We start from the raw sequence: 18,824 nt of genomic DNA, 5'->3' as shown, positions 1-18,824 counted from the left end.
TTGTCTCACTTCCTGCTGGCCATCTCTTTACTCCATCCTGGAGAAAAGTCCTGTGGTTTTTATTTTGTTGCTCCTTTTTGGGTTTCAGATGATGCTTCCTTCATGTCTTTCTCGCAGCAGGCCACTCAGTCTCAAGGAACCCCGTGGGTGGCTGTGGCCGAGCCCAGTAGCAGCATCCGCTCCGCTTCTGGACAGAGGTTCGGTAGCCCTGCCTCTCAGGCTGCTGGGAGGCTCCTCTGGGCAGTGTGCCCCAGCTCCCGAGGCGTTGACGTCTGTGCGATCCTTGGTTACGCTCCATCTCTTGAATGTCCGTGACGCCGGGCTGCTGGTCCACGTCTGAGAGTGGAGCCACTATTTCCAGGACCCCAGACAGGTTGCCTGGGCTTTGCATTTCAGAGCGAAGTCCCAGGGTGGTGGGGAGGCTAAAGTCCTGGCAGCCAGCATCTGAGCAGCAGGAAGTGGCAGCAGCACTGTTTCCACTGGCAGGGTACCTGCAGTCCTCCCGCAGCTCACACCCGCGTCTCCCCATTGTCCTCCGCAGCCTTCCTTGAAGCAGCCTCACAGTGATGCCTTTAGCTTTCTCTTGAGCCCTCTGGGTTAGGGGCAGGGAAGGGACATGAATGCACGCATAGTCCACGTTCTGCTGGAAGTGTGGTCTGGGCTCACGGGATGCTGGGGATGGCCGCAGTTCTGATGTGAGCCAAACATTTAGCAGGACCCTTGGCATCAGCCAGATGGCCACCATCTTACAGCCATGCCCCAGTGCTTCGGGCTGGCACAGTGGAGCAGCTCTCTGAGTGGACCTGATGCCTCCATGGGACAGCCAGGTGGTATTATGGGTGGACTGCGGTAGAATAAAGAAGACAGAATTGACTTGCCTTCAAGTACGTAGTGGTTTTGAGTTTTGAATACTAGCTCAGTGCCCTTTTCAGTACCATAGTTATACTTTTAACCTGTTGCATTTTGTAAAATAGCATCCATCAGATCAAATTAATGACTGATAATTTATATTTTATTGGTTTGTGATTTGTTGGCATTTGGTTTGTATTTTATTTTGGTTTTAGACCTTATCTCCAGAGAATATTTCTAAATTTAGACCTGTACATATTTACGTGGTTTAATGAAAATTATTTCTCAGCAATTGGCAGTCTTGGGATTTTTTTTTTTTTAAAAGATTCAGTCCTTTATAATTAAGTTTGAAAATCACTGACAGAACACCTTTAATTATATAATATTGCGTATCTTCTGGGTATAAATGACATAGATTTAGTCCCTTTTAATCCAGTACAGAAAATTTTAGTTTCATCTAAGCAAACTACGTTATTTAGAGTAATTTTAAGAGTGATGGACTAGGAATGTAGCTTATGCGTAAAATGCTTGCCTAGCACGAGTGAGGCCCTGGGTTCAGTTCCTAGGACACCAAAAAACAAAAAGAGGTAGATGCCTTTAATAAGAAGTAGCTTGGGCTGGGGAGATCGCTCAGTTGGTAGAGTGCTTGCCTCACAAGCACAAGGCCCTGGGTTCGATCCCCAGGACCACAAAAAAAAAAAGGTAGCTAATCCTCAAGTCTAACGGAAGGCTTCTCTTTTAAAGAAAGCAGTGCCAGCAGCGGGATTTAGCCCTCGAATAGGAGCAGTGCCGCAGCCGCCAGGCCAGCTCTGCAGTGTGGGCAGGAGGCCCTGTAAATGACCGGCTTTGGTGCTGATGAGGCCCTTTAGGAATCGTGTTCTGTGAAGGCCATCTGCTGGGCTCCTCCTCTGGCCTCAGCGTGTGGGTCCGTGTCAGTCGTTAGTAGACAGACGGTCTCAGTAGCCGCGTGCAAGTCTTTGTCTTTAGAAACGTACAGCTGCGGCACTGCTGTGACCCCGGCTGCTCAGCACCCGCTCTGCACGCCTGTGCGCTGGTGCCTCGCAGTCCCTGAGACTGCAGCTCTGCTTGGTCAGAGGTAGGTCTGGTGGTGTCCACAGGACGTGCCCAGCCCAGCCTCCTCCTCATTCAGGCAGCAGTGGCAGCCGAGCCACAGGGAGGCTGATTCCCCAGAGGCCACCATGCCACGGCAGGGACGATGGTGTTTTCTTGATTTGAGAGTCTGACGGATGCAGATCCAAGCCCTCAAAACTGAGGGCCCATCCAGGGCTTGCTTCTGCTCTCGCCTTGGGGAGCGCATGCGTTTTAGCTGCCGTGACTAAAGGACCCGACCAGAACAAGGTTTCAGGAGGAAAGGTTCATTTGGGGCTCACAGTTTCAGAGGTCTTAGACCATGGAAGGCTGGCTCCATTCCTTGGGGCTTAAGACGAGGCTGAACATCCCAGTAGCAGAGTGTGGTGGAGGGAAGCATCTCACTTCATAATCAGGAAGCAGAGACACTCCACACTCCAGACACAAAATATGTACCCCGTAGCCACAGCCCAGTGAACCCAGTTCTCTGGCCACACCCTCCCTGCCTCCAGTTAACACTCAGTTAACCACATCAGGGCTCAACTCACTGATTAGGTCAAGGTCGACCGATCATTTCTCCTCCAAACCTCCTTGCACTGTCTCACACCTGAGCTTCTGGGGGACACCTCACATCTAAACCATAACATCATGTGTTGTGGTGTCAGGAACTCAAATATCTTCCTGTCTCTTTGTGATGGCGTTGTCATTATTAACAAGACTCAGACTTTAGCGAAGTGAAACTTGTTTGTCTGCAATACTATCTTGTGCAGAAGCCAACAAAATTTACTATGTAGAATGTTGAAACACTGCTACTGCTACCGTATGAGAATCCAGTTCAGGTTAAAAGTAAACATTGGGCATGCATTATAAAATTAGGCAGCATTCTTCTGGGACCAATCAGATTTTTTCTCTTATTTTGTTTTCCTTTTAGAAATTAATTTTCTAAATTTCCAACTATATTCTTAAATCTAGAAAGCCTAGTCTAGACAAATCCTGGTGTGCCCAAGAATCAGGCGTCATCAGGTCAGTGGAGTCAGATACGTGCGTGTGCACAGTGTGTTGGTGGCTGTCCCACAGCCAGGGAGCAGCCACTTGGTAATTAAAAATTTGCCATGATGTTTTTGTTTCATGGGGGAGAAAGTTTCACATGTGTTTATCTTTCTTTTTATTTCCTTGTGACTCCTCCAAAAAACACAATCTGTAATTTTTTTCTGTATTTTATTGACAGCCGACATCATTTCGACCGTTGAATTTAATTACTCTGGAGATCTTCTTGCAACAGGAGACAAGGGCGGCAGAGTTGTTATTTTTCAGCGGGAACAAGAGGTCAGTAATATACAATCCTCAAACCAAATGAAATAATTCATCCTTCATATTACTTATAAGAAAGGAAGCAAAATCGTTTTCTCAGAATCCAGATCCTTTACACTCAGTCCCTTCACAGTGGCTCATGCGAACCTTGCCTTAGGGACCAGTGTGGAGGTGTGCCTCCCACCGCCCAGCCCACAAGTCCCTGGAGCCTTCCGCTGGAGTAGGGACAGTCCAAAGCAAGGACCAGCGGAGGGAGGCAGAGGCCCATGGTGTCTGAAACTTGGGTGTTTCCATACTGAAATCAACTGAGTGGTAGCCTGTGAAGGTCACTCTGCTGCCCCGCTTCTGTCCTGCCGTCCTCTGGGCGCTGACCAGCTCCCAGAGGACTGGGTGGGGCGTAGATTCTCTCCATGGAGGTGAAGGACGCTCCTCGGAGCCTCTGGGGGCTTCCCTGGCCTTGGGGGAGGAGGCCGCAGGTGAAGCCACCCCCAAGAGCTGGTTTCTGGGTCATTTCTGCGAGGGGTGCGTCACGCAAGCGCGTGGGAAGCAGGACCAGGCCCTGCCTCGCCCTCCCTGCCCCTCCCCAGCATTTCCTGTGACCTCAGCAGAGTTCTTGTGACCAAGAGGCAGCAGGCTGTGCCAGACCTCGGCCTCTGAACGTGTCTAGTGCCTCCCAGCAGGTCATGAGGTGATCCCTCGCCTTCCAGATGCTAGTCTCCCTGCCGCCAGGGAGGGGAGTTTTTTTCAGGACCTGTAAATAAAAGTCAGACGTCTTGTTCTGTTTTTGATTTTAAGCTTTCGGCTGAGGTGTGTCAAGTTGCCCAGGAGCATCCCCGCAGGTGTTGCCCTGTGGTGGCCTGGTCCAGCACCACTGCGTGAGCCCTGGCAACTCGTTTTCCTGTCCTCATGCTGTGGTTTCCAGAGGAAGGGCTGTGTTGTTCCGTCCACTGTGTGCTCCCTGCCTGGCTATGGGGTGGCGGGTGTGTATTGCACGCCCGTCCCTGGCAGAGCTGCCGCTAGCTAAGCCACCCCCTCAGCTCAGAGGCATCCAGATGTGCCTCTGGTTTTGAGCAGAAGTCAGGCTGCTCTGCTGGGGACCTGTTGCGACACTCTGACCTCCAGGAAGCACAGCTGGCAGTGTGACGTGGGGGAGCCCTCCCTCCACATTGTCTTGTGGGGAACCCCATGGGAGAGGAAGGTGGCTCTGTTTGGGGTGTGTCTGCAGTCACCCAGCATGCAGCTCCGCCCCTGCAGAAGCAGGTCTGAGTCCTCCTGCAGCTCAGTCACAGACACTGCCTTCCTCCCAGCACTCCTTCCTGACATGTTGCCCTGTCCCAGCAGCTCTGGCTGGCAGCCCTGCCTACTGCCCCAGCCCCCTAAAGACTTCCCTCAGAACCCTCACCCTGGTCTCTCCATAGGGCCTCGGGACTGCTGGGCCATCCTGGGCTGTTGGCAAGGCTGAAGGCAGTTGGGGCTTTGGCAGTTCGGTGGAGGGGGCAGGGGCAAGAGTGGTTGTGGTGGGGGCTGTTGTGAGTCCTGGTGGGAGTGACTAGGCAGCAGACAATGCTGATTTGTCGTTCTGCTGTCTTTATTGGTGGAGGGACGCCTTAGGCATGGGACTGGCCTGAGGGTGCAGGTCTTTCTTTGGAAGTAATAGAGCTTTGCTCTTTTCCTTTGTAAGTTGGAGCTGTCTGGTGGTGGACTGTGCTTCCTTCTAGGGGAGCAAGTCCTGGTGAGGAGGAGAGTTGGGTGGCAGGAGCCCTAACAGCACAGTGAGGAAGACTACCTGGTGAGGGGCTGCCCTCCTGCCAGTGAACGCTGGGTTCAGGGGCACACAGGACGTGGCAGTCAGCACAGTGGAGCGCTCCAGGTGGTTTGGGGGTGCCTTCTCATAATACTTGATCATAATTCAGAAATATAAAGAAGTGCCCATCGTGACATAAAGATTTGTTGACTTTACTTTCCTTGGCATACACACTAAGTGCCCAAAATGTACGATGTTTAGATACGGAATATAGAGCAAGAATTAAACAAAAGACAGGGTGTAGCTCTGAGGCTTGCCTGGCATGTGAAGTCCTGGGTCCCCAGTACTGGAAAAACAAAAACACACAAGGAAACCCTCTGGCTGCGACGCCTCCCATCTTCCTTGCGCGCCCCTGCCCTCCCAGAGCTGCCCTGACAGTGAAGCTGGCGTGTCTTCTCAAGCGTGCTTTTCTACTGTCCTGTGACCTGAGGGTGGTCCTGTGTTTAAGTCCCACACCGTGGGTGTCTTTGTGCGTCACCTGTCTGTGGTGGTCCTGTGCTTACCTGCCGTGTGGTTTGCATGGATGGTCTGCCGCTACCCGTGTGTCCCATCTGACTGGTGTGTGTGCAGCGTCTGAGTCGCTGCTGCAGAGCTGGCCTAGCCCATGGCTCTGTCAGGCCGTCTCCCTCCGCTCAGGCCACCAGGCTCTGCAGGCCTAGACCTCCACCTGGGCAGGGTGGGCAGGCGGGCAGGCAGGTGGGCACCAGCCCACATTTAGGTGGGGTCTGCCAAACGCAGCCTGCTATGTATGCAGCCTGAACATGGAATAGACAAACTGGGAAATACCTGCTGCTTTTTTCTGAGTACAGTAATTCTGAGTTTCAACTATGTGAGATTTTTTTGATCCAGGATTCACACCCTGCTCCCCCTGTACACTGAGGATAGAACCCAAGGGCACTCTACCACTAAGCTACATCCCCAGGCCTTTTTGTAGCATTCTTAGACAAGGTCTTACACAGTTGCCATGGCTGGCTTCAAACATGTAGTCCTCCTGCTGCAGCGCCTGAGTTTCTGGGATTACAGACAGGCACCGTTGCACCAGTGACCCAGGGTTTGGTTTTTGTTTTGTTTTGATTTTTCTTCTTTGACTTTATAAAGTGCTGCTGGACACAGTGACCAGGCTTACAGTTCTGGCAGCTCGGGACGCTGAGGCAGGAGGCTCACGGGTTCAAAGCCAGCCTCAGCAGCTTAGCAAGACCCTGTCTCAGAGAATAAAAAGGGATGGGGATGTGGCTCAGTGGTCAGGCGCCCTTGGGTTTAATATGCAATAACCAAAAAAATGTCGTATGGTCACTTGATATTCATATTTGTAGTACTCAAGTTTTCCTTCGACTGTGCTTTACTCAGTAAAGTAGCTGTCATGTTTTCTTGCAGAATAAAATTCGCCCTCATTCCAGGGGAGAATATAATGTTTACAGTACCTTTCAAAGTCATGAACCAGAGTTTGACTATTTGAAAAGTCTAGAAATTGAGGAAAAGATTAATAAAATTAGGTGGCTGCCACAACAGAATGCTGCTCATTTTCTACTATCTACAAATGGTAAGAATTTTTTTTCTTTAAGTGACTGTGTGAGTTAAAATTTTGTTTTTAACTTTCTGTATGTGTGGATTTCTTTTTTTAAGACATTCTAGAAATTGTTTCTGGCTTAAACTTTTGAGAGAATAAGTTATCAGCCATAGTGGCAATTGATAGGTTAAAGATTCAAAATGTACCCCCAAGAACCAGTATTGCATTCACTACTCTACATCTTTATTTTACAAAGCCAAATGTCCAAATTGGAAATGTTCATGTTCACAGGCCCCAGCCAGACACCAACAGAACTGTTTTGTAGCATGATACCTAAGTAATAGTGGTGCATGTTATGGTTTTTCTTTTAACATGAAGAATAAGGTTTTTATTTTCAGATAAAACTATTAAATTATGGAAAATAAGTGAACGGGATAAAAGAGCAGAAGGTTATAACTTGAAAGATGAAGACGGACGACTTCGAGACCCATTTAGAATCACAGCACTGCGGGTAGGTGTGTGCTCCGTCTTGAGTTTCAGCCTCGTTGCTCAGCCCCGTGCCAGCCAGTCTGTGGAGGACGGGGAGCCTCCTGGGCCGCCTTCTTGGCTCAAGAGGTGCTCCTCATTAAGCAGGTGCCCTCGTGGGCTCTGTAGAAGCCGCACACAGAGCTCAGAAGCACAGCCAAGGTGCCGGCCCCAGGGAACAGCGCCCCCTGGGTGGTGGCTGGGCTGAGATGGGAGGGTAGCCTGTGGGCAGAGGGTGCCTTTGTGGTGGTGCTTATGGAGTGGCTGCCTGAGGACTGGACACACTCTGCTGCTCCTGAACCTTCGCCTCAGCGTATCCGTCCATGAGCACCCTTGCTTCTAAGTGTCAGATGCTCCCTTACCTTTTGGTACCCGCTGGGCAGTGTGAAGTGACCATAATTCATCGGTTCCTGTACGAGATTTTTTTCACTTTTTAACATCTGTGTTGTTGGGTAAACTTAAAAATTTCGTGTCTTTATGATTGTTCTGGTCTGAGGGTGTCTTAAATTAAATGAACTAATTTAATTAAATGAACTTACAGGGCTTAAGAAAACTGGACTAATGCCCAGACAAGACAGGGAAAGAGCTTCCAGGGGCAGGGCTCAGCAGTTACCAGCACCTGGCCAGCAGGGTCCTGGAGAAGGCTGCCCGGTCCCAGGGGCTATGGCTATTTGGAAATCGTTGGTCAGCTGATTTCAGGATGAGGTTTAAGCCCTAGTTACATGCATGCTCATCAGTGGAAGACTAGTTAGCAAGCACATTTCAAATCAGTGGCCAAGGGTCCCAGAAAGGGTGCTGTACACTGATCCCCACTGTAACACACCCCAGGCCCCACTGGGCATGCTTGCAGCCCAGAGTGGACATGGCCTGCTCAGGTGCTATTCCTTGAGCTGCATTGGGAGGCCAGGGAGGCCAGTGATAGAGCAGCAAAGCCATCGCCACCTGCAGTAGACAGTAGGTACAGCTGGGGTGAGCGTCCCAAGCAATTCTCAGACTCCCTACCTGTGATATTACCACTACCTTCCCAGGGACTTTGTTGAAGCTGAGAAAGGCAATGTCATTTGCTTAGATCAGCCTGTGGGAGCCCAGATGTTCTCTTTGGAAACACTGGCAGTTTCTGATGCACCACGCTGCTGCAGGTGCATCCATGAGTCTGGGTAAATCGCGTGGTGACGGTCTCACTAGTGGATCCATCGTCAGTGCTGTCAGTCTCGTGAAGCAGGAGCCTCGGTGACGAGGGCCATCCCGAGCCTGTGCAGTCTGTCCCTCTCCCACCACGTGTGTGCACAGCCCACTCTCAGGGGTCCGTGTTCCTCCCAACCAGACCCATAAGCTCATCTGCTTGTTTTGAAGAACCCGCAGGTCTTATCAGTCCTTTGATAGCATTAGCCTAACTAGAACTATGTACCAGCGGCTTACGGGGAACTGGCAGGCACGGTTGGCCTTGGTGTGAGGATGCGGGGTCAGGGCCGGGGGCTGTGTCTGTGGGCTGAGGTCTGTGTTTGCGTCACAGAGGGCTGTTTCCGTGACGGCCTACCTGGGCAGGAACCACGATTGCTGGTGTTTGAAAGGGGTTTGATTGAAGAAGGGTTCTGAGCCTTGCATCTCCTCTTGCTCTGACGAGAGACCCGGCAGAGGACCGTGACGGGCGTGCCTTGTTCCTGCACGTGGTAGAGCCAACACTTCTGTTCCTGGGAAGTGGACCCAGGGGTGCTCTACCACTGAGCTGCGTGCCCAGACCTTTTCATTTTCATTTTGAGACAGGGCCTCACTAAGTCGCTTTGGGCCTAAGTTGCTGAGGCTGGCCTTGAACGCGCGGTCCTCCTACTAAGCCTCCTGAGGAGCTGGAATTTTAAGTGTGCGTCAGCATGCAGCTCCCCAAGTCAGTTTTTGCAGAATTTGGCCAGAGAAGATGCAGGTGAGAGATTCCTCCCGCCTTCAAGGCTCCCTTTAGATGTCTGATTACCAAAACAACAGAGAACACTCTCCTAGAACTGGTTTTGGGTGGCAAGGGTCAGGCCTGCACTCTTGCTCTGCCAGGCACCCTCCTCCGCCTCGTCCCTTCGGCACAGCAGACTGTTTCCTGGAGCCCCCAATCACAGCACTCAGCACAGGTATGGGGAGGGTGCCTTCGCCTTTTCTTTGTGAACTTGACTGAAGTGTGATATACGTACCCAGAAATGCAGCTGCTGTGGAAGCGTCTAGCCCAGGATGCTCAGACTGAACGTGCCACGTAGCCAGCCCCAGATCAAGAAACGGAGCGTCCTCAGCTCCTGGGTGCCCTGGGCGCTCTGCCAGCACCCTGCACGTGCACGCACACACACATACACACACACACACGCCTACCTGTCTGAGGCCCACACCTGGGCAGTGAGTGCGGTAGTGAGGGAGGCTGTGCTCCTAGCACAAGGTGGGCACAGGGAGGGTCTCCACGCCTTCCAGGGTGGTGCTGTGCGTACCTGGTGGAGGCTGCCAGGGACACAGGTCTCTTCTGCAGTGAGCTGGAGTCAGCCTCAGCAGTGAGAGCAGAGGAGGGACTTGGCTTCCTCTGGCAACAGTCCTGCTAGCTGGTCACTTGGGGGTGTTGCTGACCCTAAACTTAGATCTGTCCCTTTTGTTACCTGCTCCACAAGCTTTGATCTTATGCTGCTGTGACCCTTTTTTTGAATTCCTATTTCCTTCCATTTTTAGGTTCCAATATTGAAGCCCATGGACCTCATGGTAGAAGCAAGCCCACGACGAATTTTTGCAAATGCTCATACGTATCATATAAATTCCATTTCAGTAAATAGTGATCATGAAACGTATCTTTCTGCAGATGACCTGAGAATTAACCTGTGGCATTTAGAGATCACAGATAGAAGTTTTAGTATCCTTCACCAAACAGCCAACCATGTGTCTCCCTGGGGTGGTGGTTCAGTTGTTCCTTATGCACATCTGTGCCCACACATCTCACATCGAACCTTTTGAAGACAGTTGCTGCCTAGTAGCCTGTGATGTAAGTTCTCTGATTTATCATCCCTGGAAGTACAAACTTCTTTCTATCTTGGGGAAAGTTTGTTGTAGGGGATTGACCTGAAGTCCACAGCCCCCCTGATTCAGATGTATTTGAAAAATCAGGGTTTTGTTTTTTTCTTCTAAATTTACAAATGGTAATAGAGTAGAAAAAATTTTTATTAGAATGACGTTCAGCCCCGTGTGAGAATTCTGAGCCTTTGGTGGCATGGCCACCATCCTGCCTTTGCTCCTGAGATAGCCGTGCACCTCCTGCCTCCTGCCCTCCAAAGAACTGTCCAGAGCCTGTGACTGGCAGGAGCTCAAGGCACTGTTTGCAGTCTGACCCAGTGGCAGGAGCTGCCCAATGTTGCTCCACCCTCATCTGAGTCTCTGGGAGGTCTCCAGGTTCCTTGCTCACCAGTTTGCCCTGGGAATAGCAGCCACAGCTTTCCCAGACTCTGGCTCTGTCTCATGAATGCAGGGGTCATTGGGCTCTGCCTGGTCCCCTCCTTTGCCACTGCCACCACATGTACCAGCCTGAGGCTGAGCAGCTGTGGGGTTGATTGTGTCTCCAGTCTCTCTGGACACTCTCTCCCTCTCTGGCATCCAGTGACTCAAGCTGTGGACTCATAGTCTGTGTGTGTTCTTGTTATCTCAGCTGGAAGGTGAATCTGGTCCTCCCCATTCCAGACTGGCCCAGGGTATTTTGCCCACCCCTGTTTTTTGATGGGCTGATTGCCGCCTTTCACAGCCTCTGTTGGCATTGTTCTGATGATGCGGTAAGCTCTTACATGGCTTCAGGTGATCCTGCAAGCAGTCTTTAGACCTGGCAGTGTTTGCTCTGTGATCCCATGGGACGAGTGTGGGGCTCTGCAGCGGAGCGGGCCAGCCGCAGGCTTTTGCTGGTGGGGTCTGCAGGACGGCAGTGCAGCAGCAGGGTGAAAGCGGAGTCAGGCACCTGTGGTGTGATGGCCACGCCATGCGAAGCTGCTTCCTGGTGTGCTCCTGGGGAATGTGACGTGTGTGGTCAGCCGCCCTGCATGGCCGTTCCTGCCTTGCCTGTCTTGCTGGCTGTAGCTCACCCGTCTGCAGGATGTGCCTTAACGCCTCTCTCCAGACATCGTGGACATCAAACCTGCCAACATGGAGGAGCTGACGGAAGTCATCACCGCCGCCGAGTTCCACCCACACCAGTGCAACGTGCTCGTCTACAGCAGCAGCAAGGGGACCGTCCGGCTATGTGACATGCGCTCCTCCGCCCTGTGCGACCGGCACTCTAAGTGTAAGGGCCTCATCTAAGTTCTCTTCCCAGGTGGGGCTCCTTCATGGCGGGTGCTCCTGGAGTTGGGGCTTGGTCCTGGACGGGCTTCGCGAAGCCAGTGCTTTCAGGGCCAGCAGTTTACCTGTCCCTGAGCCTCAGTGCCTCATCTGAGCTCTTCCCCAACGGGGTCCTCTGGGCACCATTGTGGCCTTTACCTTCACGCGTGGAGCCTGGACTAAGGTTGCCAGGAAACACTGACCAGATCTCGTTGAGCTCTGCTCCCTCTATAGCCAGCTCCCCAGGGGGCCCGTCTTCAAGCACTGAGCCTCCAAGTCCCTTCTAGGTGAGCAAGCCTTGGTTTGTTTCCATCATCAGCCACAAAGAACAGGCCTGTTGGGCGCAGTGGGGTATACCTGAGGTCCCAGTGTTTCCATTGGCAGTCGGCTGAGGCAGCAGGGTCCTGTGAGGCAGGAGGCTGAGGGCCAGAGTCCTGTGAGGCAGGAGGCTGAGGGCCAGGGTTCTGTGAGGCAGGAGGCTGTGGCGCCAGGGTCCTGTGAGGCAGGAGGCTGAGGCGCCAGGGTCCTGTGAGGCAGGAGGCTGAGGGCCAGGGCCTGTGTGCTGGCACTCTGGGATGTGGAAGCCTTGCTGCTCCTCCCGGGTCCGGCGCCCTGCCCAGGAGGGCTCTGCAGGGTTCCTCTGGCTGGTGTCCCTGCTGGCACAGCCCCGCAGCACCTGGAGGAGGGTGCTGCCCCGCTCCTCCTCGCAGCCGTCCGCCTCTTTCCCTGCCCTGAGTGTTAGGAGCTCTGTGCTCCCGTTAGAGTGCCCGTGAGGAGGGAGACGTGCGCTCACATCGGACCTCGCCTTGAGCAGTTTCAGAGTCCCGGAGTGGGTTCGTCGGTCAGCAGAGTGACCTGCTGGCACTAGCTGGCCTCAGGTTAACTTCGTGCAGAGTCACAGACATCACAGGTTGCTAGTGGGAAAAGGCAGGGGAGAGCCGAAGCAGCCGACAGCCACACACCTGCCTGAGGCTCTGAGCCACGGCGTTGCGCTAGGGCGGCTGGTGGCCCAGAAGGTCGGGGTGCCTCCTCCTGGCTGGCCAGGTACAGGGAGCTCTGTCAAGTTTCTGCAGAGAATGCAGATTTTGAGACGGCACAAGAGCCTTTCACAGTTAGAACGTGACTTCAGCGTGGAAGACAAACCCCTTTTGCTGACTGGCTTTGGCCAGGGGGACCGTTATGATGGTTAAAATCTGGACCACCAGAAGGGAAGGGTGTGGAAGGGCACGCCTGTAGTCCCAACTATTTGGAGGCCGAGGCAGGGATCGCAAGTTCAAGGCCAGCCTCAGCAACTTAGCAAGACCCCATCTCAATGAAAAGGACAGGGCACCCTTGCATTCAGTCCCTGGTACAAAACCACCACCACACCTGGACCACTGTGCTGCAGGGTTGAGGTGGTGGTCAGTCCAGCAGAGCTGGACCTGTGGACCTGCAGAAGACAGCCACTCCCTGAGAGGTCCAAGCACCACTCCGTGGTAGCACGTATCTTCCAGTGATGGACAGGACAGATCGTGGCGTGCACTGGCTGGTGCCATGAGGGTACCAGCTTCCGTATGGCATCCAGACTCGGCTGGAGCAAGGTCCCTGAGGTTCTGACTCAGCACCTACTTGGGATTTGGTGTCTGCTTCTGATCTGTCTTCCTCAGCAATACTGGCAGAATGTCTTCGCTGCAGCTGTGCAAGTGGAGTCAGAAGATGCAGCAGTTTCAAGGCTGAACTGTGGAGTCTCACTGAGGGGCTGAGACCTACTAAGCTTTAAAACAATTTGTCTTTTGATTTGAAACAGAAACTGAAAGTATTTTATTTTGTTTTTCAGTTTTTGAAGAGCCTGAAGATCCCAGTAGCAGGTCCTTCTTCTCAGAAATAATTTCATCCATATCCGATGTCAAATTCAGTCATAGTGGTCGGTACATGATGACCAGAGACTACCTGTCAGTGAAGGTGTGGGACCTCAACATGGAGAGCAGGCCAGTGGAGACCCACCAGGTGCATGAGTACCTGCGGAGCAAGCTCTGCTCCCTCTATGAAAACGACTGCATCTTCGACAAGTTTGAGTGCTGCTGGAATGGTTCTGACAGGTGAGCCGCGCTGTGGGAGCTGCGGTCCCTGGGGTCTCAACGGAGCCCTCAGGAGGGTTGCCGTGGACAGCTGCAGAGGGGCACGTGGGTGCTCGTGTGCTCAGGCCCTGGCTGACGGCGGTCTTGAGTGGAGGACACTGAGAAGTTTCTCCCCTCGCTCACGTCCATCCACACGTGGACAGAAGCAAAGTGCCCAGTGCTTTTGGAGGGCTCAGTGGTGGTCTGTTCTGCTGTTCTCGTTATGCCCACTGAGCAAGCCAGAAGGAGATGGGGATTGCTCAGTCTGCAGGGGTCTGCTGGTGCTCTAGGTCACCCAGGGCTTTGGGGCACTTGCCTTCTGGTCTTTGCTCCCTCTTCGTTTCTTCTGTTCAGTCTCACGCTGAGGAGCTCAGTGCCTCCACGCAGTCAGCCTGTTGGGCATTGGGGACAAACCTTTCTGAGTCTGTGTACAGACTAACATGCTAGCCTAGAGCATTTATGGAGAGGCCAAGGAATTTATTTCTCAGGTCACAGGAAGCAGCATGACCTTTGTGCTGGCATAAGTTCCAAGAGTGACATGGGGCGCAGGCCAAGGCCATGCAGGCCATGGGCTTGTGGGCAGCCAAGGCACACTCAACTTGGAGGAGCCTCTGCTGTGAGGACAGCAGTGGGCAAGCCTGCACTTGGACCTGGCTCCCGGGGTAGGGCAGGCAGGGCTCTTGCACCTTTGGCGGGTCATTCCCCTCTTCCCTCAGCCTCTGCTGGGCCCTAGGACTCCCCAGACTAAAGTCACCTATGCAGCTCTCAGAAAAAATTACCAAGCACCTGTAGAAAAACTCCACTATGAGCAGCCAAGACAACAGCAGAACTTGTGAGAATTGAGGGGTTGAAACAGCCTATTACAGAATGTAAAATAAGGATGCTTGAAATAGTTGCACATTAAAGGAAGGAACCAAACCCTGAACACGGAGTCACTATTAAAAATTACCTAGGAAATTTGAAAGCAAATCAGACAGAACTTCACAAAACGCAAGATACAGCAGGAGACAGTCCACCTATGGGTCTAGCAGCAGATCCAGTTCAGCTAGAGAGAGTTGGCATCCGTGACAGAAGGGTGAGCCACAGAAGCAGAGAGACTGAAGGTTAAGGGTGGAGGAGATGTCGGGGTGCGGCCTGCGTCCGTGTGCGGAGGAGCATTTAAAGTAGCATAGCCAGGAGTGTGTTCAGCTTAGGAAAGACTGGACACACAGATTTCAGAGGCATAGAATTCTGCAGCAGACAATATAAAGACACCCTTGTGCACGTCACAATGGCGGTGCAAGACACCCCATGCAGAGCAGATCTCAAGAGGAGCCTAGAAAGGATGCAGGTCCCACATGGAGTGGCCCTTGAGGCTGAGAGCAGACCCCAGCGTCCTCCGTGGAGATCTCTTGGTCCAGTGTGTGTGTTGCTATCAGAGGATACCCAAGGCTGGGGCATTTTATAGAGAAGAAGCTTGCTTATTCTCTAGTGCAGCTCACAGGTTGGAGGCCAAAAGGTGACTCCATCTGTTCAGCCTCTGGTGATAACCAGACAGCAGCACCTGGTGAGTGCACGTGAGTCAAAGGGCAGGAGAGACACCAGAGAGCCAGCCACGGAAGCAAGCCTCTCTTCAGAATAGCCTCCTCGTGGAACTAGCCCAGTGTCTTAAGAAAACCTCAACCCTTCAAGGAGGCAGGCTGCTTGAGGCCCCACTGCCTCATTTCCTGTGCACAGGGTTGAGCCTCAGCCCGAGTCTGGCTGGGACAGCCGTGCCAGGCATCAGGTGTAGCGGTGTGTCATAAGCGCCCAGCTGCCTTCCTTGTGCCAGAGAGGGCCGTCACCAGCCTAGGGTCACTTGCTGAGACAAGTGGACCTTTGAGAGAGCATATGGGGTAAAGGCATTTCCAGTGGGAGGTGGATTCAACAATAACAGGAGACCGTAGAGGAAACACGCCATAGTTTTGCTGCAGGGTGTTCCCAGCAGGAGGGATCCTGGAGAGGGCCTGGGGTCCAGTCAGGCCAGCAGAGCAGTGGCAAAGCCACAAGCCAAGTGAAGGCCCCATGGCCACATGAGCTGTCGACCTGTCCCAGCTGGCTGGCTGTGCTCCAGGGACAGAGTCCAGCCCCCCATAGTGAGGAGTGAGCAAGCTCTGAGAGTTTAGGGGCTCAGAGAAGCAAATGTAGCCACAGATGAAAACATCCAGAACAAGGTCAGCAAGACGGGCAGAGCACAGCTGTGGGAGTCGACAGGAGGGAAGAGGGCAAAGGAGGCACAGGTCGTCCCCATCCACAGCCAAAGGGGAAGCCACACAGGGTTGTTGGGAGTGCCAGGAGGGAGGTGCCCTGCCCTGCGTGGGACTCTGGTGACCACCAGTGGGGCTGGGAGCCAGGACCCCCAACCCAGGTATTGAGTGGGGGACCCACCAGTCATCCACTCTGCAGTGTAGTCCTGGGCAGCAGTGAGACTGGACCTCTTGAGGACATGCTGTCCAGCCATGCCAGGGCCAGGGGTATAGTTAAGTTAATAAAACACTCACTTAGCACATAGGAGACCCTGGGTTTGAACTCGAGCACCCAAAAATGAGTCTGTGACTGAAGGTGCACACCTGCTCTAGTGAGAGACCACGTGTCAGCAGAGCCAGGACTCTTGCTGGTGGCGTGCACGGTGGGATGTGGCCTTCTTGGTGACGGACACATGGTTGGTGCTGCGCCGTTCCTGAGGCCTTTTAGTTTACCTGAAATATCACAGAATACACTAAGACCTCCCACGAGCACCCAGGGACTCTATGCACCTTTGCTGCTGAGGACCCTCCCCGTTGTTCCCTCTGGCCGTGTCTGAGGGACAGGATGAGGTGAGGCAGGGGCTGTGGCTGCGGGCTGCCGGCTGCCAGTGCACCAGGCTGCCGGCCCGTGGTTGTGGCCTCTTGCTCGTGAGTCCATGTAGGCCTGCGTGGGCTCTATTCCCTGACTGGGGGCTGTGCTGATGGGGTGGGGGCCTTGATGGTTCTGTAGCAGTTGGTTGCCAGGTGGGCTAGGGAGTGCCCATCTCCACTGAGGGCAGCGGCTGTCAGGAATTGGTAGGTAAGCAGTTGCTGTTGTGTTCTGCTCCTCAGAGCTTTGTGCTGGGCTGCTTGTGCTTTCCTGCACTGTGTCCTGTGCAGAAGGTCATTTGAAGAACTCCCAGTCAGAGTCGCTCTCCTGTGCAGTCCTGGGTCATGCGTGTTCATGTCAAGACTCAGGCTGCAACACCAGCCCTCTGGTACCAGTGCTCCTGTGACAAGCTGCAGGTCCCAAAGGAGCAAGGACAGCTGTGTGCGGTTCTTTTCTGAGTTTGCCTTTTTCCTGGTGAGCGGTTGTAGACAGGTTGATGGGACACTGAAGTATCTGCAGGTAGCCGAGACCAGCCTGAAGGTGGGCACCTGGCGAGGCACATGCACTGAGCAGCAGGGAGCGGGAGCAGAGCCGGGCCTGAGGGCAGCAGGGAGAGAACCAGAGACTGGTCAGGCCTGGCCAGGAAGGCAAGTGGGAGCCATGGGTCACCTCCAGCAGCATTTGATGTTAGCCAGCCATTTTTCTCATTTTTGTAGAAAAAGATGACAAAAGTTTTGCCCTGTGCTGGAGCCATGCCCGGGGCTGTGTAAATGCCGCGGTGGCTCCTGGTCTGCAGAGACCTTGAGAGTTAGGACTGACACTGAACTGAAGCAGGGATGGTGTAGCTAAGTCTGGATTTATGTAAAATGGGGTTCTCAGTTTTTGCCATACTGTTCTTTGTATTTATGAGTTTTACTGTGTTATTTATTGCTTCATGTGAAAGAAACTTTTTGATGATAAATTAATAAAAAACAGTTCGATCGGGCTGGACCCGGTTGTGCACACCTGTGATCCAGGTGACTGGGGAGGCCGAGGCAGGAGGATTGCAAGTTTTGAGACCAGCCTAGGCAACTTCGGAAGACCCTAAGCACCTTAGTGAGACCCTGTCTCAAAATAAGGAGGTTTGGGGTGTGGCTCAGTGGTTAAGCACTCCTGGGTTGAGGCCTCAGTACCAAAACAACCCAATTTTTTTGATGAAAAGTGAGTGAAGACGCAGTGACAGGTGGCTGATGCCTGCTGAGCATGCGGGCCTGGAGAGGCGCTCTGTCGTGACGGGAGTGCAGAAGTCGGGCTGGGACAGGAGCCCTGTTCAGGACGGATGGCAGGTGGGGTTTGTCTGCCTCTTACAGGATCGTACATGAGCTTTGGTAGGAAACACTCCGTCTCTTCTCTGACCACTGGTTCTTCAGTCCCAGTACCTGAAAACTCGCAGGTGCTGTGGAGAGAGGGGCTGGTGGGGTATGGCGTGGTGCTGGGTGCTCAGTGCTCCTCTCTTGTCTCGAGCAGTGCTGTCATGACGGGCTCCTACAACAACTTCTTCAGGATGTTCGATAGAAGCACTCGGAGGGACGTCACACTGGAAGCCTCGAGAGAGAGCAGCAAACCCCGAGCCAGCTTAAAGCCCCGGAAGGTGTGTGCAGGCGGGAAGAGGAAGAAGGACGAGATCAGTGTGGACAGCCTGGACTTCAACAAGAAGATCCTCCACACAGCCTGGCACCCCGTGGACAACGTCATTGCCGTGGCTGCCACCAACAACCTGTACATATTCCAGGACAAAGCCAACTGAGGGAGCCGGCGGAGGCCACGTCTTGTGCAGGCAAGACGACGTCGTTGCCCTCTGCGTTCAGAGTCTGCACGCCCTCCCACAGAGGAAAGAGCTGGCCTCGCCATGTCCTGGCCTGGCCCTGCCTCAACCCGGGAGAGGTGGGTGCCGCTACTCCAGAGTGAAGCCCACTGGGAGCAGAATTGCTGGACATTGCTCAGTAAAGGCCCTTACTCAAAATAAATATATTTATTTAAGTCTGAGCCTTCCTTTCCAGTTTATAGACCAAATAACTAACATCCAAGGGAAGAGGTGTCATCAGGCCTCTCCCCACCCCTCCGGCTCTTTCCTCTCCCTGCTGTCCTTGGTCCTTCACCGGGACGTGGGGTGGCCCCTGAGCCCAGGCAGGTGTTCTCACCTTGTGGTGTGCCCACTCAGAAAAGCAGCATAGTGGAAAGTGCTTTTGAATCCAAACAGAAGTTGTTGGCTTTTTATTTACTTCAATTATGTGTAATGAAATCATGCAGGATTATTCTTGGGAGCAACTTTGGTCCTCCTTTGGCAGAGTGGTGGAAGGTGTGAAGTTCTTCAGATTCTAAACACAACTTTTCCCAAACTGCAGTGGCTGTCCCATTTCTGTAGAAATAGTCCGTCCACCCACCAGGCAGGGCTGGGAAGGAAGATCACAAGGAAGAGTAACTCACTGCTGCTGAA

At 53.1% G+C, this 18,824-nt stretch overlaps 1 protein-coding gene across 4 annotated transcripts in view; it reads left to right on the top strand.

Moving 5' to 3' along the window:
* PPP2R2D (protein phosphatase 2 regulatory subunit Bdelta) overlaps window positions 1-18,369 on the top strand; it is a 38,230-nt gene extending 19,861 nt beyond the window's left edge. The window contains exons 3-9 of one of the 4 annotated variants that reach the window (XM_079137749.1): window positions 3,167-3,264; window positions 6,428-6,593; window positions 6,959-7,071; window positions 9,777-9,954; window positions 11,200-11,364; window positions 13,216-13,477; window positions 17,855-18,369. In XM_079137749.1, the coding sequence (XP_078993875.1) occupies window positions 3,167-3,264; window positions 6,428-6,593; window positions 6,959-7,071; window positions 9,777-9,954; window positions 11,200-11,364; window positions 13,216-13,477; window positions 17,855-18,134 (1,262 nt within the window). In that variant the 3' untranslated portion in view covers window positions 18,135-18,369. Of the gene's footprint in view, window positions 1-3,166; window positions 3,265-6,427; window positions 6,594-6,958; window positions 7,072-8,724; window positions 9,004-9,776; window positions 9,955-11,199; window positions 11,365-13,215; window positions 13,478-17,854 lie in introns of those variants that run through there. The other 3 variants (XM_079137750.1, XM_079137751.1, XM_079137752.1) reach the window with 3 other exon arrangements.
* Window positions 18,370-18,824: the final 455 nt, after the last annotated feature.

This window comes from Sciurus vulgaris (genome assembly GCF_902686455.1).
Source record: "Sciurus vulgaris genome assembly, chromosome: 4".
NCBI lineage: Eukaryota > Metazoa > Chordata > Mammalia > Rodentia > Sciuridae > Sciurus > Sciurus vulgaris.
This window is presented reverse-complemented; position numbering and strand designations above follow the sequence as displayed.